Consider the following 27,148-nt stretch of genomic DNA (forward strand, 5'->3'; position numbering starts at 1 on the left):
CACAATTGAGAAAAAACAATGAGGAACAGACCAACACATAGACTAAACCTAATTGGAATCAAATCCCTGTGCACTGCTGCTTCACAGGCTGACTCAGTATGAAGCTACTGGTGTTTGAACGCATTGTCTGCCTGTTAACTAAAGATATATGGTCTGTGTTTTGTTTTTGCTTTTTGTTTTTTGTATTGCTAGTGAAAGTGTAGGGGAAATGGGGGTATTAACAAATCACAGCGAATACTGTACACTGGTTTGACTATATTTACAGAAAAAAACTTTCATTAAATGCTGCAATACATTTTTACATTGGTGCGTCCCACTACAGTAAATCTTAATTGATAAACCAAGAATTTTACACAATTGCAACACCTCCAAAAATCAAATTCAAAAATCCCAGCCAATTAATGCTACGTACACCCTAGCAGAGTTCAAATCTACTGGGGCTAGAAACAAATATACTGAGTCTGTTGTACTTAAATCGCTTGACTAATCGCACAACCTTTAATAATCACTCATTTTAATGGTTTAGCCTCTTCAAAGTGATCCAGCTTGAAAAGATTTCAACTGAACTCAACACAAGTGCAGTCAATGGCGATATAACACAAAAATAATAATGTAGCTTTACAGCCATGACTTTTTGCTTCTTCCTATTTTTGCCATATTGTGCTGTCTGGTTTTGGCGCGCTCCTTTTCGTCGACATTCCTCTTCGACGTGCACTCCAGGGTCGAGTCTGTCTCGAAGGAGATGGCTGGGGCCTGGTTCGGGACACCGCTGTTCTTGTCGCACGGCATGGTAGGTGTGGTCTGCAGGACGACCCTGCCCCGGAGAGAGTGCTTGAGCTCAAGCAACAGCGGGTTGTTGTCGGAATACAGTTCCACCTGCACGGGGTCCCTGTTCGAGTCGCAGCACGTGCAGCACGCAGAGAACAGGACTCGGAAAATGTAAATCCAGCCCAGATAATGTAGCTCCACAATGTTCAAGATGAAGCAACCGAGACTGACACTGAACATGAAGTTGAGAAAGATGGTCTTTTCTGTCGCTCGGGACACAAAGCAGTCCGTCCGGTTTGGACAGGGGTAGGTTTCACAGCGGAAAAGGTGTGGGACTTCAAATCCAAATAGGTAGTACTGCCCAATGAGGAAGATTATCTCCATGATGGAGCGCAGCAAAACGTGTATGATGTAGATAAGGAGCACTTGGCTGGAGAGCTGGGTTGGGTCCTTCCCTACCACTTTCATGTCCTCGTCGGACGGGCTCTTCTCCTCACACTCACCCCAGGCCTCGCTGTTACAGACTGTGCTATAAGGGACGCCGGTCTCCATACGGTTTTCCCTCTCAAGTGCAGAGGAGGACCTGGGAACCACCTCAACCTCCTTGACCTCGACCTTTTCATTCTTGGTAATCTTTTGCAGGACGTAGACAATGTAGAAAATAGAAGGTGTGGATACGAGAACTATCTGGAAGACCCAAAAGCGCAAGTGTGAGACGGGAGCAAAGGTGTCGTAGCACACATTATTGCATCCCGGCTGCAGGGTGTTGCAGGTGAACTTGGACTGCTCGTCGCTGTAGACGGCATCGCCCACCAGGGCCACGAGCAGGATGCGGAAGATGAGCAGCATTGTCAGCCATATCTTACCGATGACCGTGGAGTGGTTTTGAACCTCTGTTAGGAAGCGGCCAAGAATGGACCAGTCTCCCATTTCTGTGGAAACACAAAAGTTAAAAACACTATTAACTGGGGTCACTAATAATCAAACTGTAGTGGTTACTCATACACCCTGAACTGCTCAGAAGAAAAATGGCTAAAATATAAGTCTTATCAAGGAAGCAGGATAAAACCAGATATATTTGCACATGTGTAACTTTCAAATATTATATAACTTTAAACATATACCTGGAGAGCGCTTGTAACTACAGTAACACAGTGTATCATCAACTCTTGTTCGTATGTCACAATCTGGCATGACTTTCTGTTCAATTTCACACAATGTGTATTTCAAAAGGATAAACAGCATCATTTACAGTATAATCAAGTGTATATCTTATTCCATAAGAGCATAAAGCTGTAAATGACAAGCAGTTTTGTCATAGTCTCAAAAAGGCTTAGTGACATACTATGACACACCTTTTAAAAACCGTGGGTTTATCAATCAATTCTCAAATTAGCATTTGAACTAAACTAGTGATTAATCACAAAACCAAATCTCCCTACAAAGAACAGGAAACCAACAACATAATCGACATTTACAGTGCTCATCCTCTGCTGGCAGAGCTTACCTTTGGACAATCTGAGTCTTCCTTATCCAAAGCTGATGGGAAATTATCAAAGGAAGCAATCTGCATAACTGTATTTTCAAGTGGAGCCCATTGCTGAATGTTATTGGGTCTTCTGTGCTGGATGAGAGCAGAATGGGCTGACCACACATATTCCCTAACTCTACTGAAACGTTCATTGCACTGTATGTGAATAAAGGCTTTCAATGTACAGTGGGACAAAGATTGAAATGTACAATGGGGGTACCTTCACTGAACAGCCATTCACGAACGAGCAGAGGGTTCACAGAAGGTCCTGGAAAGAGTGCGCACAATGCTGGCACGTGCCTGGATCCGTACTGAACTCCACTTTGATTTTAGAGCTGAAATACAAGTCTCTGTTTTTCCCAGAACATTGTAATTCTAAGGTCTAAATGTATAGGCACTTCAATGACCTTCCAAATATTAATGTGAAAAATCCCCACAGCATTGTAAAGCAATTGTCTCTCTCTTGTAATGAAGTTTTAAAAATCACCAGCAATGTTTTGTTACTCCTGTGCAGTAAAAAAATGCTAAAAAATCCTACTTATAGATTTTACACCTAAATATGTATAGTCAACCATTTAGTTTGTCAGTCTCTACTGACAAAGAAAGTGTGAAACAAAATAGAAAAAAACAGGACATTTATTAATGAACAAATTTAATTAAAAGAAAAGAAATGTCATTATTGAAGTGCTACCTTGGAGGTTTTAAACATCAGGTCACATGTGTGGGCTGGGGATAAAAATATTTGTTTGGCTAAAGGCTAAATCACGAAAGATGTAAGGCTTAAGTGTTTTGTTTTTTTACTTTCATTCCTAGTGTTGGCTATTCAAAGAAGAAATGAACTAAAGCCTTTGTTAATTAATTTACGGCAAGCATTGGATATGAAAGGCACAGGGGGAATGGTATCGTATATACAGTACATGCCTCGCCAGGTGTGAATAAAAGATGTTGCAATGACATGCAATCGTGCATGTCCTATAGTTTTCTGAGCTCTTGGTGTATGAAGGTCATCGGGCATTACCTCTTGTTCAAGTAACTCCAGAGGCTCTGTAATTTTGAACTTTTTGTTCTTGGCTGTCAACAGAAATTGTAGGTTTCATGTGTGACCGCAGATCAGCAAACTGTATTCCTAATACTGTCTGCCTGCATTAAGAAAGACGCATCTGCTCCAAAAGAGACAGTGTTTATTAATTGATAGGTCACAAGAAAATCACATCACATCATGTGTTCTTTTAACTATAATGCGTTAAAACAGCTTTGAGACGGATGCAAAACATTAGGATAAAACGATGTACACGTCAGTTACCAATGTCTCCGAGACTTGATTCCCTCACATGTTAGTTCATCATCTGGAACACGGTTTGATGATGTAAGATGTGGTATACTACAGTGGCCTCGAAGTGCAAATCACAACAAATGGGAAACACAATGGTCAATCACAAAACAAACTGCCTTTGTTTTTGAATTTGTCGTTGTCTTTTTTCATTTGCCATCATGTTTCCCATTTGTTGTTGTGATTTGCACTTCAGGGCCACCCTAGTATTCTACAGTGAGAAGGACAAAACTGCATTTAGTCCTGAGATTTACCCAAATGTGTGTACAACACTGAAAGGACATAGTTTGTATCTTGTTGTGACACATTCCCATTCCCATTTGAGTTCTTAAAGCTTGGTAGTACATTTGGTTTTTACTACATTCTCAATTTGTACTTTAAAATCAGTTGTATGAACGTTTTAAAATGCAGTGTGTGAACATCTCATAAACAGTATTAGAAACTACCTATTAATTTAAGCCAATAGTAAGTACCAATCACGAACAAATATATATATATATATATATATATATATATATATATATATATATATAACATAGTTATAATAGTTTATATAATGATGTGGTGCAATGGTGTAATGTATGTTATTTTTACTGGTTTACTGGAGGCAATTGGAGGTAGTGATGTTCTCTGACTGTTCCATTCATTCCCAGCCCATGAATGAAAATAAACGGATTATTATTGCTCAGTTTAAACTGAAACAACAGTCATAACAACAAAAAGGGAAAAGCCTGTTTTCAGTTACGCAGAGTAAACCGCTTCCCGGTTCTAATGTTTCCTCATTAAAAAGGAATAGAGTGTTGCTGAAACACGATTATAAAACCCACCACATGCGACAGTCGGGTAACAAATGCCCCTCGCGGAATCAGCGATCAGAAGCAGATAAGGGTGATTGGACTTTCTCACAAATCAGAGCAGTTCCGTGATTGGAGCGCAGCGGTCAAGACGATATCTTTAAATAATATTTTGAACGCATTTAAATCTAACAATCTACGCTTGCTCATTTCTGTTTCGTAAGCAGCATTAATGTCTAAACTTTTTTCTTCGAAGCAAACTACATTTGAACCCTCACCCCCCCGCCCCCCCCCCCCCCCCCAAATTGTGCGCGAAGTGGTACGGCCCTCGAGGTTACCGGAAGTTGTTTCAGCTGCCATGTTTGGTCGCTTTGTTGTAGGCTTCGACCAGGTTTTCCTACAGAATTAGTGAGTGTGGAAATGGAGCCGAGCTGGAGTACGTTTCTTTTCCAAGTAAGTTGACTCTTCGGGGGAGGGGAGCCCGGGGATGGCGCGTTAAAATCGGCCCCATCGAACGCGGGGACCCGCTGCGTTTGGCGGTAAAAATGGGCAGTTTTTGAACGTAGCAAAGCTGAGCGCAAGTAAACCGAGCCAAAACAATGGTGCATGAATCCAGGCGTCCAGCTGTGAGGCTCGGGAGTGACGCTAGAACAAAAAAAGAAAGAATCACTTCTTCCGAGCGAGCGTTTGCGGGGGGGGAAACGTGACCCGTGTGCACATTGTACAGGATATTTGGCTCATAGATATATATCACGACAGCAAATGTAAATTATTATTTTTTTTTTGAAGTTTGTTTGCACAAGTCGAAGCGAGCTAAAACGTGCGAGATGATTCGAAGTAAGGTTACGGCTGGAGACGCCACTGCACCGTCAAAAACCGAGGACCCCCCCCCCCCCCCCCCCGGCCCCCGGCGAAGCCTCCGACAGGACCCCGGTTCGGAGCGAGATGTTACCCCGGCGAACACGTTTCGTCGGAACGTGGTCAATGCCACATATAGTTTATTTTTTTCGGTTTCAAGTGGCAATTGTTAGTGAAGCGCGGACAAGCCTACACTTTTCTGGGGGGGGGGGGGGGGGGGTCGTGGGCTCCTGAGATGTCCCGGACAACGAGCCGCGAGTCGGCGGGGAACTTTCCTCCCCTTCGCCGGTTCGACAGCGACTAGCCGAGTTAGCTAACGCGCTGTGTCCGGGGCTGCCTCCGCCAGACTCGCTCGCTAATTCAGCTTATGTTCGGGGCGAGGCTGCCGTAATGAGCCTGGCCCCACACACACACACACACACACACACACACACACACAGCCGGTGTCGTTCCGGCGAGCGGCATTAACCATCTATTTTCCCCGTGTGACCGCGGCGGAAAGGAATTCGAAGTATGCACACGTCGCCGGCTAACGCTAGCCACGCAGAAAGCAGATTTGGAGGAAAAAAAATAGCAGCGACACTACGCAATTATATAAAACCCCTTTCTGCCAGAAAGTGGGTGCAGCTGTCGCGAGTGGTCGCCTCTCTGCCACGGTGTGTGTGTGTGTGTGTGTGTGTGTGTGTGTGTGTGTACATACACGAAGATGGCAGGCTATTGTTCAATAACATGAATGAAATATATTTTTATCCCCCGTGGCCTTTGTGAGCATAGACGAGTTCAGCCCGAGTGTGACCGTGAGAGACAAACAAGACGACTGTAATTCTTTACGGAAAAGGGCACAGTTTCGAACGGTTCGACGTTTTCCCGCGGATTCGGCTGTTGCTTTTTTTTACCATGGGGTTATTTTGTCAGCTTCTAATTAAAATACGAAGTATTATTCCCCAATATATCAGCACTTTGCATTACCGAGTCTTTTGCCCCCCCCCGTGTATTATTAGCAATAAAGTTACAGTATGTCCAGTAGGTTTTACAGGATGTGACAAACTCCTCATGGGAAGAAAAAGAAAAACGTCCTCAATGAAGTTTGCAGCCTTTCAGTGTTTTTCTCAGAATATATATTTCTAATATTTCTACACACTCAAAAGTTTTCGGCAGATTTGGAGGCTGTTACGTTTAATATTGAAATTTGAATTCACCCTCATATGAGTTGACTGTGCAACTGAGAGAGTCGGGTGCAGGTGAGTTCAAGTTGGCGGCCATGGTGGTATTTGTGGCGATGAGGTTTGGTTTTGAGAGACATGCGTCCACTTTGGATCTCTTGACGTCATCTGTGCCGATGATTTGTGGAGTAAATAAGTTGATAAAGCCGCGAAAACGTGGCAGAGAGAGGATGGTGATGGAACATGGTGGATGGGAGGCTCCGGTGAAAATCAGATAACTTGCTGATCTCATCTTCCAGAACTGCTACATTTCTCATTGAAGATGATAACGCTTAACATTAACGGTCTCCCTGCTCAGCGCTGGGCGAGCAGGACTTGGGAAGAATACGAACGATGCACCATGGGACGGTGTAGAAAAGTTCCACATCAACGCTCTTAGGCTGCATCGTGTTTTTCGTGACATTTTGTAATGTTTTGCTCTGCCGTCAGAGACCGATGCCTACTCACATCTCTGAGCACTGTGTCTCCCTGACGAGAGAGGCAGATGGACTTTGTGGCTTGTTATGCAGTGTCTGGCACCTCGCCAGTGGCCCTGCTCGCATGTATTATGTACCTCACACTGTTACTATGTAAATCTGAGTGCACTGTGCAGTTATCATTTGGAGAGCGATATTTCATTCAGCCATTACCAACTGCTTCACAGCAATGTAGGTTCTATTAGATCTCTGCTGTGTTACCTTTTGTCAGGAGTTGTAAATTAAAAGTGGGGGATTAACATATTCCTGTTTAAATACTTTGTAAGGTGTTTTAATATTACTAAAAAAAGTTTGTAACTGAGCTTGGATATTACCATACATACTTTCGTATCTCCATATTTTTGTATAAATGTGCAGAAAAATTTAAATTACAGTATTCATCAGGCTACAGTTGCATCTTTTGTGAGTCGTGTTTTTTTTGTGTGTGGCACTTTCTGCACAGGAGATACATCTGCAAACCTTCTGTGCCTGTAACTGTACTCTATTAAAAGTGGATATTTTAAATTGTTACATAACCATTAATTCCTGAGGCATTTGGCTGATTTACCAAAGCACATAAGAGGACAAGATCCAAAATGTCTAAAAGAAAAAACAAGATTCAACAGGTGGACAGAATATACTAAAAATGTTAAATGTTCAAAAGATAAGATAATCTTAAAAACTGACACTGCAAGGCATGTGTATAACCATGGTTTAAAGAAAGCTGTAGGTGGTACATCTTACATTTGGCAGCCATGTTGCTGATTTGTTGGTGTAGACGTGTTTTTTTTTTTAATTCAGTACAAAACACAGTGTGTACAAATAACATTTTATATATTTAAACTCGGCAGTGATGTGGAGTGTTTCAATTACTTTTTGAATTTTATCAGTCACCTTTTCCATAAGAGGTAGAAATACAAAGTCAAGCTGACTGATACACAACCACCAAGTCATTATGTCTAAGATGGCAGCAAAGAATAACCTACTCGCACATCCAAATAACAATAGGCAACATCATCATTCATTTGATAGCAACATCTGTACTTAAAAACACCATTGTTTGAGCTCTGGTTTGTTCTCCACCAGCTCCTGAAAAACATATCAGGGCCTTAAGCTTGCTAGATGCTCTTTGTTCACTAGCTTGTAACTTTCCGTCTGTCATTTTCTGCTGTGCTTCTATTAGTCCTTGTTACCGAAACTGGTCAATCGTGATAAATAACCCATTTAAGATTACTCAAAGTATTTTAATTTCCTTTTTTATGTAAAATGTATTGTTGAATGGAGCTTCAAGTTAAGATTTAAGTCCTAGTGCCAGAGTTACATTTTTTTTCCCCCCACGCTCAACATTTTATTTGTCAGTAGCCCAATGCCCTCATTTTGTAGACTTAATTAAAAAAAAACTGGCTCAACAGTGTCAGTAAGAAATATATCATCAGTTTCATGTATTGTACTGGAGGCAGACATGGACTTGTCATAGCACGCAAAGCTCAGGCAAAACAATTTTCATTAACAATGGCTCAAAAACTTGCACCAGCGAGCCATGTTCAACACCAGGGCCCTGGAACCAGCTTAGCTAAATGGAATGTAGAAGGTTTCATGTTATCAGTTACATATGTGCTTTTCCTGCTAAAACAATTCATAACGTGTACTGTGAAATAGGTTTATTACCATTCAGTATTGTGATAATAATGCCTCTGAGCAAATAAACGTGGATAACAGTGGAATGTTGGAGAATATTACTGCGTAGATTCCAAGTATGGGCGACTAGAGTCCCATTTTTTTTAACATCACTGTTACAAATACCTCTAACCAGGTGTTCCCATTAGGTGCTTGTAACTGCAGTGGTTATGCTGACAAATGGAGAACGTTCTAAGTAACTGTTTAAAAGGTATTTGCTTGACATATTACTTGAACCTTGGGTGTGTTCAGTTGGGGCCTTGGGTTAAAACCCTTAAATCATTCCCGCACAGCACAGTCTCTTTTTGGCCCGACTCCATACCTGTAATGTAAGACCTGTACATTTTGTATGAAACCAGTTTTCAGAGGCTTTGCAAGTCCATCAGTATCTGAAATTTCATAATAGAAGTAATGCCAAAATAACGTATTTGTCTGTGCCTTAAAAATGCTGAATCAAAATTGTTGTCTTTAGATGAGCGCGCTATTTTAAATGTTGGGTATTTTTTTCTTGCCTTCCCCTTTTGATGGCATCAACTAAATTTTGTTTAGTTTACAAAAAAAAGAAATCTAGATTTCGACAAGCAGCTGTAGAGACCCACGCGTCTGAAGAAACGGCACATAGTCTCAAACCGTGAGCTTAGTTCGAGTCTAAAGTGGCCCCGTGGAGCCATCAGGACACTCCCTCCATTTTGATGTTATTTATGAGGGAGCAGTCCCAGTTGTCAGAGCACATTTGTGTCAAAATGGTCAGAGCTGCATGAAAGCACAGCAGCTTACAGGCCCTGCACCTCTGTATAGAAACCAGGCTGTCTGCAGCGACCATGTCTGCTGTTCACAAGCTTCACAAAGAGGGTTCCCGGCTACTATCCCCCCCCCCCCCCCCCCCCCCCCCACCCAAACATAAAGCCCCCCACTCCAACCCACCCCACCCCTGGTGTGCCAGTGGACGGGTTAGCATTGGCATGATGATGACTAATCCTCGAAGGTGGCAAGTGTGAGCAGGTGCTCGGACAAACGGATGGGTGGGCCTGGTGGCATTCTCCATGAGTTCCCAGGTCCCATTGCGTATGAGGGAACGGTGACTAGTTCAGCTGAGCAGTGTGTGGATAAACAATGTCCCTGTCTCATGAATAGATGAGCCAAATCAATGAAGATGAGCATACAAAGATCCCCCGCTGAGGCCCAAGTGCATCACCGCTCAGATTTGTGTCTTTCACAATAGGCTAGATGACATAAGGAGGACATTGTGCGGTTCATTTTTCTTTTCTATCCCCTGCCTCCTCTGCAAGTTCTTTCTTGGCTGGCCTTCTTCGATGGATGATTGAACCTCAAAGGGAAAGGTCAAGTATTTCACCTTGCCCTTTCTTGCTGGTGGTTGACAACACAGTTGTGAATGTGTCCGTATACTAAGAGAACAGCGTTTACTGTGATGCCATTTTTATGTGAAGGTATGAGGTTAAAAAAAAACTATCTTTAGTAAATAAGAACCACAGAGAAATCTGGATTTATAAGAATCAACGCATTACCATTAACATCCATCCCATCTGTGTGTTTGCAACCCTGTGTTTACTTCTCTGTAAATTTCTGTGGATGTAGGCAGAAAATATTCCTGGGCCAACAGGAATCTATGGCAACTCATCGGGGGGTGGCTCATTAAATTCTGATGTGAGCTGTGTACTTGTAAAAATGTTCTATTCTAAACAAGTTTTTGCCTTGGTTGCAACAAAGCAAACCAAAGTTGACAAACCCCAAATATTTAAATTTCTTGCGACTGCCTTGCAAGGAAAGCCATGATTACTTTGCAGGAGAGGTAGCTCCTTCTAGATTTGAAGGCAGCTACAGGATGAATGGAATTAGAAGCTGTCTTTTGCTTTGTTTTTCCTCTTACTCACCTGTTATTCACCTTTTTCAAGTTCTCCCCGTTGGCTGTCATTAACCTTCTTTCACACACCCAGACCAAATTCACTGAATCGTTATTAAAAATGTGTTATTTTTAGATGCTGTAGTTTTTCTTGGACAATAATTAACATATTTTACATCATGGCCTTGGCAAGATATGCAAATTGTGTCTGCCCTCCTCAGTTGAGAGGTGCTATTTACTGAAATGGGTGAAATCCAACGTCGCAACTGGTTGTTGTTGCTGCTGCTGCTAATTGCACCCGGCCACGTCATCTCATGTGTGTTGTGGCAGTCGGGGGCAATGGGTTGCAGCCGACAAAACACCAAATAACACAATGTAGGAGGCCAAATAGCCAGAAAGTGGTTGTGCCAGGGATCCTTTTTTTTCTTCTTTTTTGTTGTTTTTTCTAGCAGTGGTTTTGTATGTGCACACTCCTTTTACTGACCCACAATTTCGCTTCAACATATCCCTTAACTGAGCTCTGTTGCCGAGCAAATGTTCTGCCCTCCAGAGCCTTCTTGGCAGTTGAAGCGGACTCTGTTATGCCTCTAATTTGGTATACTTGCTTTTTCAGTCTCACAATGAATCAGCAATCGTGATGGGGTCATTTTTCATCCAGTATATCTGGATTCTTTAGCTTTGGAAGCATGCTGCGTCCACCTCTTTAATGACACATCTAGAGCACATTTTGTCTTTGTGTATCTAACCCTGGCATATGTGTTGAAGCTCACCCCTGACAAACTTCCAGTGGTGGTGTAGTCATCAGTAAAATATGGTCCATTGTGGAAATTCTCTTGCAGAATTTGGAAAGTAATGTTTCAGTGACAAGGTCTCATTGCTTTAAAAATACAATCCCCAAAACTGAAGTTTATTTTAGATATTATACAGTGCCCCTCGGTGTCATGTGCTTTTTGTAATACTTTTTAAGCTCATTTTAAACTGTGACCAAATCTTTATCTCTGTATTTGTGTGTTTGTTTCATCAGCAGGCCAATGAAGCCCTCCACCACCAGCACCAGGTGGCCCAGAACAGCCTGCTGCCACTTCTTAATGCAGGATCTGATCAAGTTGACCAGAAGCCTATCCTACCCATCCTAATAGACCAGAAGCCACCTACCAGTGCTGCTGATCTCCTTAAAGATAATGTGGCCAGCGGAGGTGGACGGCCACCAATGCCTGTGATAAAGAAGGAGCACAAGGGCAAGACGCCTTTCGTCTGCGGCTACTGCAACAAGGCCTTCCGTGACAGCTACCACCTGCGACGCCACGAGTCCAGCCACACCGGTATCAAGATGGTGTCGCGGCCAAAGAAGATGGCCCAAACAGCCCCCACCATGGTACCCATGATCTCTACCATGTCACGTGAGAACAACGGCAACTCTTCCTTCATCTCCACGGTAGCGGGGCTCCTCTCCACAGCAACCACCTCTGTCTCCTCAAGCATCATGGCGTCAGCAATGGGTAATGTGCCACATCAAAATGTCATCAAGAAACCCACCAAGCCCGTCAAGAAAAACCACGGTTGCGAGATGTGTGGCAAAGCATTTCGCGACGTCTACCACCTGAATCGCCACAAGCTGTCCCACTCCGACGAGAAGCCCTTCGAGTGTCCTATCTGCCAGCAACGCTTTAAAAGGAAGGACCGAATGACCTACCACGTTCGGTCACATGACGGGGGAGTCCACAAGCCCTACGTGTGTTCTGTGTGTGGGAAAGGCTTTTCCAGGTAAGGATCACATTTTCTGGGGGGGGGGGGGGGTAAAATGTCTCAGAAACTTTAAATTGAAAAAAAAATCCAATTGCAATCTTTCAGTTGTTTATACAACTGACAAGAACAAGCTTGGGAATAAGCGGGAACAATTTTTTTCTTCTCAAAACTAGGCTTTAATTGCGATAATAGTCCACCATGACATTTTTCCACAACCTAATTATTGAGTAGCTCTCAATAGCGCTAATGTGCAGTGATGGTCTTCTTTATGCTGCAAGAACGACTTGACACAGGGATTCAGACGGGCCAAACTTGAGCAATGGATGGCTGTTAAGTGCTAGCAAGAGATTTCATGGGGAGATTACATTACCTGTCTCAAATGTCTTTGTACCGTCCTCATATAGCTCTTCAGGTGGTGAAATCAGTTTCTTGTGTTCCCACTTGGACCAGACTGATCCTACTAATTCAGTAAACCTTGCTCCTTGAGTCAGGCCTACACAAACACATGAAGTCTTCTTCAGTGTGGTTAAGCTCTGGGTGTCAGGTTCTCATCGCTGCACTGGTTTGTTTAGGATGAGTCTTAATTGAGTTACTTTCCGAGGCCTGTGGAACCTCTGCCTGTTACACATATAGGTAAAATGAGGTTGACATGTGTCATTGGGGCGTCTGTGAGGGGATTGAATCAGCTGAGTCAGGGACGACCCATAATGCGAATGCAAATGCTAAATTGGTGAGAAAATGGGGGCAAACCAGCTGCTGTTGTGAACCCATATGCTTTCAATCAATAGGTAACAACCGTAAACAGGAAGTATGCATCTGAGATCTAATTTATTCTTAAGGGAATGGAGACGAAGAATCATTCCTCCCTCTGATGGTTGCATTCCAAGGTCAAAGAGAGATGATGTGACTTGTCTGCACAGAATTCACAACTAGCACGGTGATGAACAAATTGTAACTCAAATACTCACGGCACTCGAGAATCAGCTATGGTTGTCTTTCAAATAAAAAACATACCCTTTATAGACTAAATTGTAACCTCGTATACTCCTGAAATTACCTTATTTAACGTTTGCTGTTGTTGTGATGTTATTGGGAGAAAACTAAGCGACCCTATTGCTTGTAGCAACCCATGTTTTATGTTTTTATGATTACGATTAGGTCAGTGGTGTATAAGACCGCACCATGATGTTCTATAAAGGGACGACTGTATGACCAACTACTTCCCAGTGACAGTGATTTCAATGTTTATAGTTGTCCTCAGCAATTTCAGATTTGTACTTGTACTGCCCCCCCCACACCACTTCAGCCACATGTTTTTAACAGTCGCACATGGAAGAGCACTAGTGGTAGAGTATCAAGGGAAGGGCGGGGGGATGGGGCGTCACTTGTCACTTTGTGGTTCCCGCCAGCATGTCACAGACTCTTTCCCCTGGCAATTCAGTGAACCATTCAGTAGTGTTCAGGTCAACACATTATTAACTGTGTTGCTGATGAATATTGTTGTTTACGGAGGTTTCTAGCTGAATTTGTATTTAGATTTATCAACACAACGGACATTTACCTTATGTTACTAAGCCAAAATATCTTGTGCGTGTAAATCAGCATAGAGTGAGCGAAGAGTATTGATGACAGCATACGAGTTCTGCTCAGCAATGCATCTTCATTGGTGTCCCCTGGCCGAGCTGTAACACTAGCACTGTGCTGTGCATGGCAGTTTCAGGCATGCCTCCAACACAGTGACGTGGGGCAGGGATTCATCAGCATACTGGAAAGTGAGAATGGGGACTGAATAACAGCACACTGAGTCACTGCCACTCAGCCAGATCTCGAGGCAGACACTGTCTGGAGTGTGCTGCACTTTAAGTCAGGAGGACAACAAAAAAAGCCTTGATTCTGGTTCATGGCACCGCTGAAGAGATTCCACTTGACTCTTCTCATTTGTATGTATAAAAAAATAAATAACAATCCAGCAGCATCAAACTTTCCAGTTTGAGATTAGCTGCCAGTGTTGTAGCCTGTACCCAACTCTATTATGGCACTTCTAACATGATTCAGCTCACAAGCTGACAGAGGAGGATCAGTGCCAAGAAGTTGTGTGTTTCACTGTAAAGGTCAAGAGGCTATTTTATTTAATTTTTTTGCTGATAAAGCAGTGGGTCCGACATAAGATAAACACCGCAATGTGTTGCCATCCATGTTTGGTTGTTTATTGTTGGAACCTTTAGTCAAACACTAAATTACACTGCAGACTTTTTGTACATACCGTTATTTTAAGATGCCGTTGTCAGAAATACAATAATCAAACCCCATCCTATTGCATTAGTAGTTAAATCAACATTGTAGCCCACATAGTCTCCCTCTAATCCCATTGGAGAGACTAGTCAATTGCTATCAACCAATTCCTCTTATTAACATTCACTTCATATTTTACATTTTCACTTCATAAGTAAAATCAACGATACAAGGAAATAAATAAGTAGTTATGTAATGCCAAACTGTCAATTTAATAGTACAAAACAAGTGTGCAGCGTAAAAAGACAAATCACCATAATCATGTGTTGTGTTTTTTGAAACTAGGTCAAACTGACTCACGCACGATTGATCACGGAGAATTAACTGCCATTGACGAAGATATTAGGGGTGTTTTGTGCCCATTCCCTCATTATCAAAGTAAACAGAGCACAACAGTAAAGTTCTGCAGAGACTCCACTTGTTTCTACAACGCAGTCTTAAAAGACTCTCCACGTGTGCTGCTCATGCACTTACATGTCATGGTCATTATCCGTAAATAATAATCAAAGTTATTAGTTATTATATTTTATATTTTAGTTTCACTGGTTAAAAAAAGTAAATTAAATATTAAGTTACCTTAAAAATAATAGAACAGAATAGAAAATATATTAAAAGTTTATCATGACTTCTGATTAAATTGGAAAAAGAGACGTCTGTGGCAGATAACGTATTACAATTCATGGTAACACTGTCTGTGTTTTCAAAATATATAGTTGTTTTCAGTTTCAGGAAAATTATCATTATAAATATTGACAATATTAATGAGTAGAATCCAAGAATCTGAATCAACAATGGCCTTGCCTTTTTCTTGCAAGTTTCCATTGAAGAGAGAAAAAATAACGCTGTCAACAAGATGTTCTTCAGTGAGAATATGAAGGCAAATCACATCACTCTCCAAAGATTTAATGTGGTTGTTTTGTTTTGTTTTTTAAATCTAGGCCGGACCACTTGAGCTGCCATGTGAAGCATGTGCACTCCTCAGAGAGACCATTTAAATGTCAAGTAACGGTAAGAGTTATTACGATCAGCTTCCGAATTATTATCATATTTGTTGTTGTTGTTGTTGTACTCCACTGACCGCTTGTCCTTCGTCCGCAGGCCTGTACCTCTGCTTTCGCCACCAAAGACCGACTCCGTTCCCACATGATCAGGCACGAGGGCAAGGTCACCTGTAGCATCTGTGGGAAGATGCTCAGCGCGGCCTACATCACCAGCCACCTGAAGACTCACGGACAGACCAACATTAACTACTGTAACAAAGGTGCGCCACGTCGTACACGCACCACTGACATCACAACAATAACATTCATGCAAAAGGTCATGAACTTTCCAGCCATATCGTGTCTAAACTAGACTTTATGAAGATGTACGACCGATCTCCACTTCTCCCCACTGTACAAGAATACAGCTGGCAATTCACCCTGTTTTTATAGCATTGAATAACTAAAACCAAACTTATCAGAAACCTGAGCATACATCCGTGTGATAAGAACTTCTTGGCAGAAACCATATTTGTAAAAAAATAAATGGTATTTAAGGTGTGCTTAGACTTTGTATTGTTTGTTTTTGTATTTTAGGATTTTTTTGTATGCCCATGTCTCACCTGCTAAAATGGAGGGGGGCATGGTTTATGACCTATACTGCAGCCAGCCACCAGGGGGTGATCGAGATGCTTTGGCTTCACTTTTGGCTGCTGCAATATTGTCCATCTTTATCTACAGTCTGTGGTCAAACCTCTGATCTTGTCTCATACGCTATTATCTACCTTATTTTTCCGCCTTGTTTCTTTTGTTAATAATTTTGCACTGCAGTTTGGTATCTCTATACTTGGCCTGCAGCCTTTGTGAATCACAGAAGTGCTGTAGACAGTATTACATATTACATATTTAAGGCCCACCAACCTTTTCTATTCCTGGTCGTTACTACTGTCGGTGTAATTTTTTGTTACTGTTAAATGCTTAATAATACATTTGATTGCAGTGTTTTTTAATTGATCCTTTTATCGCCTTCCAGTGACAAGATGTGTTGACTAGCGGCAGAACTAATCGTCTTGTGTTTTTTCCAGAAGGTAACGGTGTCTGCCATTCTGCCTCGGCCACATCCGTGACCATTTCCGCCCCCATCACCACGGCGATGAACCGGTGCCACTCCAACAACCCCATCACCATAGCTGCACAAATGAACATAAGCACCAACACGGTCAACATCCAGCATCCGGTCACCATTGCCAACATCACCTCTGTCAACATCCCTTCCTCGGGGTCCATGAATATTGCCCACCCGGTCGCAATAACCACCCCCATGTCAATGAATTTAGCCGGTCCGCTCAACATCGCCATGAGGCCAGTCGATAGCATGCCTTTTCTGTCCCAAGTCTTGCCTTCTTCCCCGCCCTGGTAAAAAAAAAAAAAAATCTTTGAAAGAAAAGGGAAAATGACGCGAAAGAAGAGACTCCTGTCCTCATGATTTTGCTCCCGGAGCCCAGCTCTTCTCCCCCCCCCCCCCCCCCCCCCCCCCCCCCCAACCCTGTTCACTTCACCGAAACCACGAAGCGAACACGAGCTCCACGCAAGTCACGGCCACGTCCCAACCAATGTCAAGTGACGGACATGAGACGCAGGACGCTTGAGTAGGAATCGAGTAGGATTCACCTTGAAATCAGGACAACCGAAAGACTTAGTTTAGTCAGTTAGAATTATGAAACTGTGATTTGTATCATGACGAATGAGCGATGAGGATTTTTTCACATCCTCAAGGACTCTGTAGGAAGACGACACACTTGTGCTTTTATAAAAAAAAAAAAAAGGGAGCTGAGAAATGAACTGAAGCAATAACTATAAATTGCTGTTTTTGACGTTTTACAAGTTCTCTCCCAAAAGCCTCTGGGTGTTGCTTTTTTATGTTGTTGTTTATTTTTTTTAACTATAGCCTGCTAATCACTATTTAATGTTATAGAAAATGAGTATAGTAAAAGGGACAGCAGCTTCCACTCGCATGGAAGAATATTTTTTCACAGTGCATAGCTTTTCTTTTTCTTTTCAGATAGTAGATATGCTCTTGGGGTACAGCGACTAACTTGTACAGTTGACATAGTAATGTATTTTCATGTAAGCATAATTATTTTCTTCCCTTCGCTGTTCAAGTGGACAATCTCGACACTGTCCTCTTGACTGAAATGTTTGTGCTTTGTTTTCTTTTTGTAACGAAACACAAAGGTCTTGTTTTTCTACATTTTCTGAAGTCAGAATCAAATGAGTCTTGCACTGAAAGCATATCCTACATACAGGTGAGCAGCAGTATTATCAAAGATCAAATTGAAGTCTTAAGTGTTTTGGTTTGCCAGCCTACACTTGAGGGCCATCTAGTGGCTGAAGATGGAACGGCCTGGCCTTGTAGTGAAGCTTTGTCAGTCTGTTACTGTCATCGTAATAGTGACTTTTATTTCTTTTTCTTTTTTCATCTCTTCTGTACACTTTTTTTTTATCATGTATCTGCGGCCCCCAAGATGATACAAATGGTCATTCACTCAGGAAACACATAAAAGCCCATTACACCTGAATATGTGGTTCCTTTTTAAAATATTTTGGCATCGTGGTGTTATAAGACTTTACTAGGCAAGAAGTCCAAGAGTGATTTTTAAAAACAAAACCGTCCATTTAAATTATCCACGGAATACATGCTGTACTTTTTTTTTTATTTTATTTTTTTACATTTCCTTTAAAATTTAGTTCAGTCTCTGGCTGCATCGACGTGCAGCTGAGATCTGGATGCGTTTGATAAAATGCAAGTCTGTGTCCATTAAAATAATGGGAGAAGATTGGTGTTGCATGACCCCCCCCCCCCAAAAAAAATAAACTAGCTGTTGCGCGTCAACTATTTTTTTAACGAATGCCATGTTATCTCAACAGTGTTGCAGCTCTTTGAGTTGATTCAGTTTGTACTGAAAAATGCAATATGCATGTTTGTCTTTTTTCCCAAGCTTTGTTTAAAACAAAATGTTAGTGTAGTTTTTTTTTCTTTTCTTTTTTCGTTATTATGCATTTACGTAGATACACTATGATAGCCTGTTTGCCAAATTTGATACAATGATAATGTGATAACCAGAACATTTCTCGTGGAATTGAACATCTCTTTATTTTTAAGGAAAACAATGGAAATTCCAGGACCCTTGTGAAAGCAGTTGAATGTATATCTTTGTACAAAACTATTTTAGTTCCGAGAATATGGTAGTAACAACATAGATGTGAAAGATAAGATAACCTTTTTTTTTTATATAAATCTTTTGTATTAGAACATTAACAACGGTAATTTTGTATATATGAGAGGCTAGGCTTTCTGATTAGCAGAGAGGTCAAACATTCCTACATTTCTTTTTTAAATGTATGTTTGTCAGATTATTACATAAACATGCGCAATGTTATGTGCCTTTTATTTGGGTTGTCTAAATAAAAGAAAACTATCCAATGTGTTTATGTTTATTAAGACAGCGCCACTGTTGCAAATTTTCGGTCCTTGTAACTCTCTATTTTACAAAAACCCAGCCTAAATACAACAAAAAACAAACAAAATTTTGAATAATTATTCATGATTCTAACTTCAAAATCACAAAATAGCCAGGTGACTTTAGAAAAAGAGCAAGGTGGTTTCCATTAATTTCACTACAATAAGAAAATAAACCTTTAGCAGAAACCAATTTTAAAATATTCATCCTAGTGGTGCGTTCAGGACTGAGAAATTATAGTTCTCTTGGATCTTGGTGCTTTCTGCATTAAAACTTTTGTCGTCGTCGCTTTTTTTGCGCACCCCTGGACTACACCTACAGTGTTGCAACAAGAACTTTTAATAACAATAAAAATCAAATGTCATAATGATACAGCACACTGACATATCAATCACAGGGCGTGTTTTTCTGCCTGTGATATTCTAGTCACATTAACATTAACGTACTGGTGCTTCTACTTCCTGATGACTTGTAAAAAGGCTGTAAGGTTCCAGAGAATCGTTATCGTTGATTTAAATCCATTCTGATCTTAATCCATTTAGAAAGACATTAAAATTTGGTTCTTAAAGAGGAATGTAAGTTGATACAGTGCCTTCCTAGATATTTGTCAGCAAGGCCATGACTGGGATAATAATTCAGGCCTAAAGAAACTCAACGGCATCCCAGGCCCCCAGCTGTTGCACCCGCGCTGGCTGCTCCACTCGAATGAGTTCGCTCATTCTCTCTCTGAGCTCACCCGCTGACAATTTGTTTTCTACAGCCACAGAACTGCCTCTGAACTGTTCTCAGTCTGTTCTGAACGTGCTTTGGGGGGGGGGTGCAGCTGTGTCTGGGCTGGCGGGGGCCCACCACATCTGCTCAGACACTCACGCCACATTCAGAGTCACTCAGATCATGCAGCAGTCTGACCACTGTATGGTCAGACAGTCTACTGGAGCTCTTTGGCTGCCTGCGTGTTTACTGACTTACAAGCTGGTTGTTCCTGAGGTGGACGATGAATACGAGCGATATGCATTTCAAGTGGCCACATTACAAATTTTATTTTTGATCGTTCCTCATTTTCCCTGCTTCCATTTCAGATCAACTTATTTGAAGTTCTTATTGCGGTACAGGGTTGTCCAGCAGATGGTGTTGTCTGAGCACGTTCCTGCCATCTGAGTCTTCTCTCTCTCTCCCCTGTGATCAGCGCCTGGGGATTCCTCCCGTCAGGAGTAATCCACCCCATCCTCGGTGACAGCAAGTTGATCTATATTTTCCTACATGATATGACGGCAGCCACTTAATGCACTTTGAATCGTGTAATTCCTGGATAATACTTGTCTCGTTTCAGGGGTGGTCATGTCAGCAGCAGCTGAGATATACAAACGCACGTCTGGGATAGGATCATTTACAGTAAATGTGTGCAAAGACAATTGTTTTCTTTAGATTTCATTTCAAATTGTGCAGTAATATTACATTCTACCTTTCATTGTATCCTCCTCAAGGTACCGAGTAGGGCTGCAACTAACTATCGATTTTCATAATCGATTAATCTGTTGATTGTTTTCTCCATTAATCGATTAGTTGTTTGGTTCATAAAATGGTGAAAAATTTCAATCGTTTTTTCCCAAAGCCCAAAGTGATGTTTGGTTTTGTCCCCACACCAAAGATATTTAGTTTACTGTCATAGAGGAGCAAAGAAACCAGAACATATTCACATTTAAGAAGCTGAAATCAGAGAATCTTGAACCGATTAATCGATTATCAAAATAGTCGGCCATTGATTTACTAATCTATTACTAATTGCTTCATCGATTAACTGTTGCAGCTCCATACTGACCTTCCTCAATGTAAGAAAACAAGTGACGTCAAGTGACTATTCACCACATTGGTTTTTCGGCTTTAAAAATCCAGTTCCATGTGTTCAAAAGTTCAGGGCTGCAGCTCATGTCTCCTAAAGAAGTGATGCCCACCGATTGCTTTCTCTCCTCTCTATACATATATCCCACCATGCTGTCTTCCATCTCTGTTTTCCAGCTGAACGTATTCAGTTGAAATAATAAAGGTTGGAAGACAGCCATGCTAAGAAAAAAAATTCACTTGGCCACTCTGCTGGGCGGAGAGTTCATCTGGAGTTCACAGTAGGCCTGCTCTGTCTTACTTCCTGTTTTCATATTAGTGCGATGATATCAAACAGGCGATGGACGTAATCCTAAAAATAAAGACACGTCCAAATTAGAGCAGTGGAGCTCTGAAGGGAATCTTAGATTTTAAAAACTTTGATTCAGAGCGTTTTATGCGTGCGTTCACATAGCACTGGGGGGAAACCCCGCAGGCAATTAAGTCATTCACAGACCATGTGAGCTGAATAATGACGGAATGGGGAAAGATTTATGATTTACAAGTTGAAGATAAAGTAACAAGAATAGAATAGATGGATAGATAGATAGAACTTTATTGTCATTGCATGTTATACAACTAACCTCTGTTGGAGCAAACCAGTTTGCAACATAGAAAAAATAAGATATAAAATATCAACACATACACACAAGCCCAAACACATCTCACCCATACCCATGAGCACATACACATAGCCATAACACATTTTCGTTTGTGTGCTGCCCTTGAGAACGGAGAACTGGTATGATATATTGACACCTCATCTCCCACAGCCCACACAGTGTCTGTGGGTGTGGAGAAAAAACTGCATCTAAGACAAGTTTGTAGAAAATGTAGAAATTATGTTTCTTAAAACTTAAACATAAGTATGCCCTCCTTCAAGCACTAAATCAGCCGACAGCACGACTCCAGGGGCCGACATGTCCAGGGTGCAGCTGAACGTCATGTTCGGTTGAAACCGTCTCGTGATTAAAACATTTTCATCAACAATCTGAAATTAGTATTTAAAAAGGGACATGAAAACTATAAAAAGTGACCTGCAGAGGTCATCTAAAATATTCATCTGCAAGTGAATGACACGTTTAGTTGCTTCAGTTTTTTTAAAAATCAACGTAGAAATCAAACATTTATGGAAAAAACTTTCTGTTAACTTGTTGAGTTTGTCCTTTCTGTTTTCTCATTCACTGTCTTACAAAACCCATCATTTTAAAATTTGTGTATGATGAATATGTTTATTATGAACATTAGGCAACATAGATGATTGTATTCATGCTGAATTCATCATGTCCCATGTGAGAAACCCATACTCAAAAATGTATTATAATTATTATTATATTTATATAATATAATGCAACTTCATATGGCTTTTCTCATGCAGGAAGAGAAATAAGAAATAAATGTGGTCACAGGCAAATGGAAGCAGTAGTGAATAAATAGAGCAAAGTGTCGCTTTTAAGTATAAATAAAAATAAAAAAAGGCACTGGTTATATTAACATCAAATGCATTATTTAAGGTAAATACATTCCCTAACTTACCCCTTTGTCGGAGCAACATTTCCCCCTTTCCCTTCATTTCTATAAATTAACAAAGGTAGGAAGCATCTATTTAAAAATAAATCCATAATTTCATTAAAGACAGACTGCCAATTAAATATTCCATTAACTACTTTGTGTTTTTCTGCCGTCATACGAGAGTTACTTTTCATTATATTTGTATGTAAACATAATGTGTAGTCTATACGGAAACATATATACAAAAACAAATGACTGTAAAATATAGAATAAATGTGCACTAGATATGCATTGGTTTGTATTATGCAGTGACTTGTTTTCAAAATAAATGTGTGGCGGTCTCCCTGGGCAGACGGTGAGGCAAAGGCTCTGGGTCCTAAAGGATCCCGACCGGCCTCAACCTCCCCCCGACCCCAGACGTTGGCCCCGTGGAAATCCTGGCCGCCAAAGACGATGGAATGAGATTGTCTGCATGTCTACTCTAATCTGAGGCTGTGAGCTCCGTGCTATAGGCGTGGTGTCTTCAGTGTCCTACAGTACTTCAGTTTAAACGGCTTAAGTCGGGGAGGGATCAGGCCATCCTCAGCTCTGTGAGTCCTGTCGGCAGGCTCGCAAGTGTGCCGGCCTGACCATCGCCCGTGCCACTGTTTGTTTGTTTTCTGATCACCTGCATGATGCACATTATCTATGATTGATAGGAAGTCAACAATCCTCAGGATTCGTTCAAGAACTGCAGCAAAAAAACAAATAAAAAACCAAATGGTGAGGCATTGAAATGTTTTTCATCAGTGATCAGAGATACTGCCACGAAATCCTCTGCACATGAGATAAAAAAAAAAAATCATGATGTTTCCTTTTTGCTATCAGAGAGAATTGTGGCGTCTCTTGTGCTCATATTTCACCTTTTTGCAGTAAAGTCACAAACACAATCGCATCGCAAGAGTCATCATGGTGCATTTATGCAACAGATGATTCTGTAACATTGCAGGGTTTCACGAGGTGTCACCCAGCCGTGTTTCCTGCATTCGCTTCCATCGCACTGAACAAAAAGCAATAACACACCAATCTACCTCAAGTTTTGTGTGTGCGTATATGTGTTTTAAGTGTGATATTCAGGCAATCATAATGCAGTTTCCCCACAGTGTCACATTAGTTTGACCGAGTGTGCCTTAGAAAAGGTGAAAACAACCAGAATTTAGTATCTTTGTCTTTTTACCCTGTCCCCACTGTTGCCCCTTGGTAACTTCGATTTGAAAGCCGAGAAGAGCTGATATTTGCACAATGTCCATCTGGCATGTCACCATCAAATCTGTGCTGTTAATACAGTACAGAGTCGAGAGTTTATGGCTGAAACTTGGCTTTGCTTTTCTTTCGTTTCGAATGTTGCAACGTCAGATGGGCCTAAAATGCCATGTTGCGCCAGCGTCCGACTTCATTGTATAGTCTGAGCAAGTTGTATTGCTGGTTTGAGCTGAACGGAAGTTGATTCAGTGGTACACCAAAAAAATCACCCTGAAATGAAGTTTCCAATTGCTTTGTTTGGTCTTTTCGCCTCTGCACTGCCTAAATTCCCGCGTGCTGCCACGTTGCAAAGCTGCTGTTTGGACTCAATGTCCTCCCCGTGTAAGATACAGTATGGCAATCAGCGGAGGAGAAACAGATAGACAGATGGATGGCTCCATGAAAAAGTGACTCACATACCATTGTATAATCAGGGTATATTAAAGGAAGGAACATCGCACCCTCATTGCAGCAATGAGCCGCGTGCGTATACTGTTGCTTAACGGTCGTGGAAACCGGCACACTCCTCCCACCTTCATGCATATGGATGACACTCGCTGTCCTGATTTGAGGACAGACGATGCACCTTGTTCTTGAAATTTGCAGTAACAAATGATTTCTGCATTTTTGGCCGCTTGCTCTCTTCTGGCCATTAGTGTGGAAATAAGTCAGGTACAAGGTACATCAATTCACCTTTTTGGATTTGACCACCTTATTTGTAGTATCTGAAGTGGTCATGGATTTTGAGTGATGGGCTGGGAACAGGGACGTGCTGTACTTCTAGACTGTGCTTATGTGAAGTACAAAATAAAAAAGCACTTATTTCATAAGTGTCAGATGGTACCACATCAAAATATGTAATTTCAAATTGTGGTGTAGCTCACTTAGTATCGACTCCACGTGGCCTAATGTATGTAACTGAACTCTGCATTTAATCCCTGTGGACCTTATGGCGCATCTCTTTGGCTTCAGTGCCCAAAAACGTCCTCTGGTCACATCAGACATTTTACCTTTATTATTAAAGATGGCGACCATCAGGAGATACATTCAAGCGCCCCGTTGAGCCATGACACAATGCTCTGCATCAAAGGAGCTAAACTGAATTATATTATATCTGTGATATGTATAATTACATCCATAGTTATTGTCATCATTCATACATGTGCTTTTCCTTTTTATAGCATGCCAAATTGTACTATGGAAAAGGCCCATAGTGTGGAAGGCTGCCATTATTATTGTTATTAGTGAAGGAGTTATTTATTATTATTATTATTCTTCAAATAAATTGCTAATTTGAGGCACTAAACGTGCTTTGACCTGCCCGGAAATTTGCACACGCATCACAACCTGTGAATTTTTTTAAAATTCTGATTCTGATTATTATTCTGATTATTCTGATTCTGATTATTATGATGACTATTATTATGATTATTATTATTATGTTGGCATAGGTTCCATAACCCTTGTTCACGGTCTACTAATTGTAGTCTGAGCACGCGCATGGGCGGTTGACTCCATTTCCCATGTTGCACCGCGCGCCATGATGTTCCCAACAGCTGACAGACGGTGAAAGCCACTGTCGGAGACTCGTCGGTGGCCTGGACGGACTGGAAATACGAACCGAGCGCTGCTGGACTGGACCGCGCCGCGACCTGCAGCTGCCGTCGAGCATCTCGTTTTGTTTTTAAAAAATATAGATATAGATAGATAGATACTCAGAGTTTTTCATTCTCTCCGCGCCGGGAGCTGGGGACATCTTGGTGTCAGCTAACTTCCACGATAGGTGGCCGCGCGTCGCCTCGACGGGCTGCATGTGTCGTATCTGAGCTTAGCCTCTTGACTCCAGCCCCCCCAGCCGAGCCCGATGCTGAGGAATGGATAGTGTGTCTGTTAACGGTGGGAAGATGGTCCAGAGCGACGAGCAGCCGGAGAGGGACGGCGGCGGCGGCGGCGGCGGCGCAGCGATGGCCGCACTCCATCAATGCGAACTCATCCAGAATATGATTGATATCTCCATCTCCAGCTTGCAAGGGCTGCGGACCAAGTGCGCCGCGTCCAACGACCTCACGCAGCAGGAGATACGCACTTTGGAGGTAATGAGCTTTGCGCGCACACACACACACACACACACACACACACCAGAGCCCCGTCCTGCGATAGACAGCGGTCTCAAGTCAAATTGCGGAGTCATGAAGCCCCTGAACGCTACGTCCGCCTCGGAGCAGGCTGAGCGTCGGCTGCAGGGGACGGGAGGAGAGGGGAGGGGGGGGGAGACAGGGGAGGGGAGGGGAGGGGGGGAGTGCGCCCTGTCCCCGTGGCCGAGCGTCAGCGAGCCGGGCACGTTTCCGTCGCCGCTCCGGGGTCGGTCGATGGCACCCGACAACCCGAGCATTCGCTCCAGTCATTTTCTCCAGGATATGTCTCCGTGCAGCCAGGCTGTTAGCGCGCGCCCCTGTGTGTGTGTGTGTGTGTGTGTGTGTGTGCGTGCGTGCGTGCGTGCGTGTGTGACCTCTTCCTCTAGAGGTGCAAATATTTGTCTGATACAGTTCACGATCCACCGTACGTGCGGCGCGCCGGAATCGCCGCCCTGGCCTGATGGCACACATTGAATAATCTGATGCTGCCGTTATTTACGTCTCCCCTGCACATGGATTCCGTGTGTGTGTGTGTGTGTGTGTGTGTGTGTGTGTGTGTGCGCGTGTGCAGGCCTGCGAGACGAGCACAAAGCGAAATGCACGTCGTGTTCCTTCCCCCATGTGTTCCCATCCGTCGGCTCGGTGCACGGTGCATGAACGCGCTCGCCTTCCCCCCCTCCTGCACCTGGATGCAGATTCAGCCTCCGTCGTGATGGGGATGACTTGACATTGCTTTGCGCCAGAGCCGTCGCTTTGTCGGGCCTCGGCAGTGCACTAGGCATGTACAATAGAAGGAGTCATGTCACGGTTACGTGCCTGCATCAGCAAAGGGTTTGCGCTCACACACACACACACACACACACACACACACGCGTCTTGTGCTCCTCAAAGCCTTTCAGCCGTTATACCTAGCATATTTTAACAAACGCTTTATGTGGTGTTTTTAATACAGTCATAATTCATATCAATCCTAGGGATTATGACATGGTGCTTTTCACGGTGGGGCAGTTTAGCTCAGACCTTCATGCGTCCACTCATGGGGTTATTGACTGAAGGAATCCTTTTAATGGAAAGTATAGGGCTTCATATTGTAGTAACAATGCAATGAGGAGGGCGCGTGTGTGTGTTTCATATTTGAGTAGACAAAAGCCCACAAATGTGAACTTGCAAGCGGGAAAATTATTGTATGGGGGGGGGGTGGTGAAGGGGCTGCAGACGTACTGACACTGAAGAGACAATGGTAAATGGGTTCCCTGGCTCATGGTTTATTTAAGCGTTATACCTCGGATAAAAGGAATATTCCACT

General features: G+C 42.4%; 3 protein-coding genes across 7 annotated transcripts in view; 2 read left to right on the plus strand and 1 right to left on the minus strand.

Annotated features, from left to right (window-relative positions):
• Positions 1 to 253: 253 nt before the first annotated feature.
• Positions 254 to 6,544, minus strand: LOC118300939 (gap junction delta-2 protein-like). 2 transcript variants are annotated; one of them, XM_047330505.1, is made up of 2 exons: positions 6,481 to 6,544; positions 254 to 1,700 (listed from the first exon to the last, which is right to left on the minus strand). In XM_047330505.1, exons 1-2 carry the CDS (start codon positions 6,542 to 6,544, stop codon positions 619 to 621), a joined length of 1,146 nt encoding a protein of 381 aa, XP_047186461.1. In that variant the 3' UTR covers positions 254 to 618. The 2 variants fall into 2 exon arrangements, with proteins under 2 accessions (XP_047186461.1, XP_047186462.1); XM_047330506.1 differs by lacking the exon at positions 6,481 to 6,544 and adding an exon at positions 2,276 to 2,521.
• LOC118301222 (vascular endothelial zinc finger 1-like) lies at positions 4,752 to 18,999 on the plus strand. Of its 2 annotated transcripts, none has more exons than XM_035626499.2 (5): positions 4,752 to 4,876; positions 11,522 to 12,261; positions 15,474 to 15,543; positions 15,634 to 15,796; positions 16,601 to 18,999. In XM_035626499.2, exons 1-5 carry the CDS (start codon positions 4,844 to 4,846, stop codon positions 16,933 to 16,935), a joined length of 1,341 nt encoding a protein of 446 aa, XP_035482392.2. In that variant the 5' UTR covers positions 4,752 to 4,843; the 3' UTR covers positions 16,936 to 18,999. The 2 variants fall into 2 exon arrangements, with proteins under 2 accessions (XP_035482392.2, XP_047186460.1); XM_047330504.1 differs by having other exon boundaries at positions 16,604 to 18,999.
• A 6,245-nt stretch (positions 19,000 to 25,244) lies between these two features.
• ksr1a (kinase suppressor of ras 1a) overlaps positions 25,245 to 27,148 on the plus strand; it is a 30,521-nt gene continuing 28,617 nt past the window's right edge. Inside the window, exon 1 of one of the 3 annotated variants that reach the window (XM_035625447.2) lies at positions 25,245 to 25,800. In XM_035625447.2, the coding sequence (XP_035481340.2) occupies positions 25,582 to 25,800 (219 nt within the window). In that variant the 5' untranslated portion in view covers positions 25,245 to 25,581. The remainder of the gene's footprint in view (positions 25,801 to 27,148) is intronic. The other 2 variants (XM_047327593.1, XM_047327595.1) reach the window with 2 other exon arrangements.

Source organism: Scophthalmus maximus, chromosome 2 (genome assembly GCF_022379125.1).
Source record: "Scophthalmus maximus strain ysfricsl-2021 chromosome 2, ASM2237912v1, whole genome shotgun sequence".
Lineage (NCBI taxonomy): Eukaryota > Metazoa > Chordata > Actinopteri > Pleuronectiformes > Scophthalmidae > Scophthalmus > Scophthalmus maximus.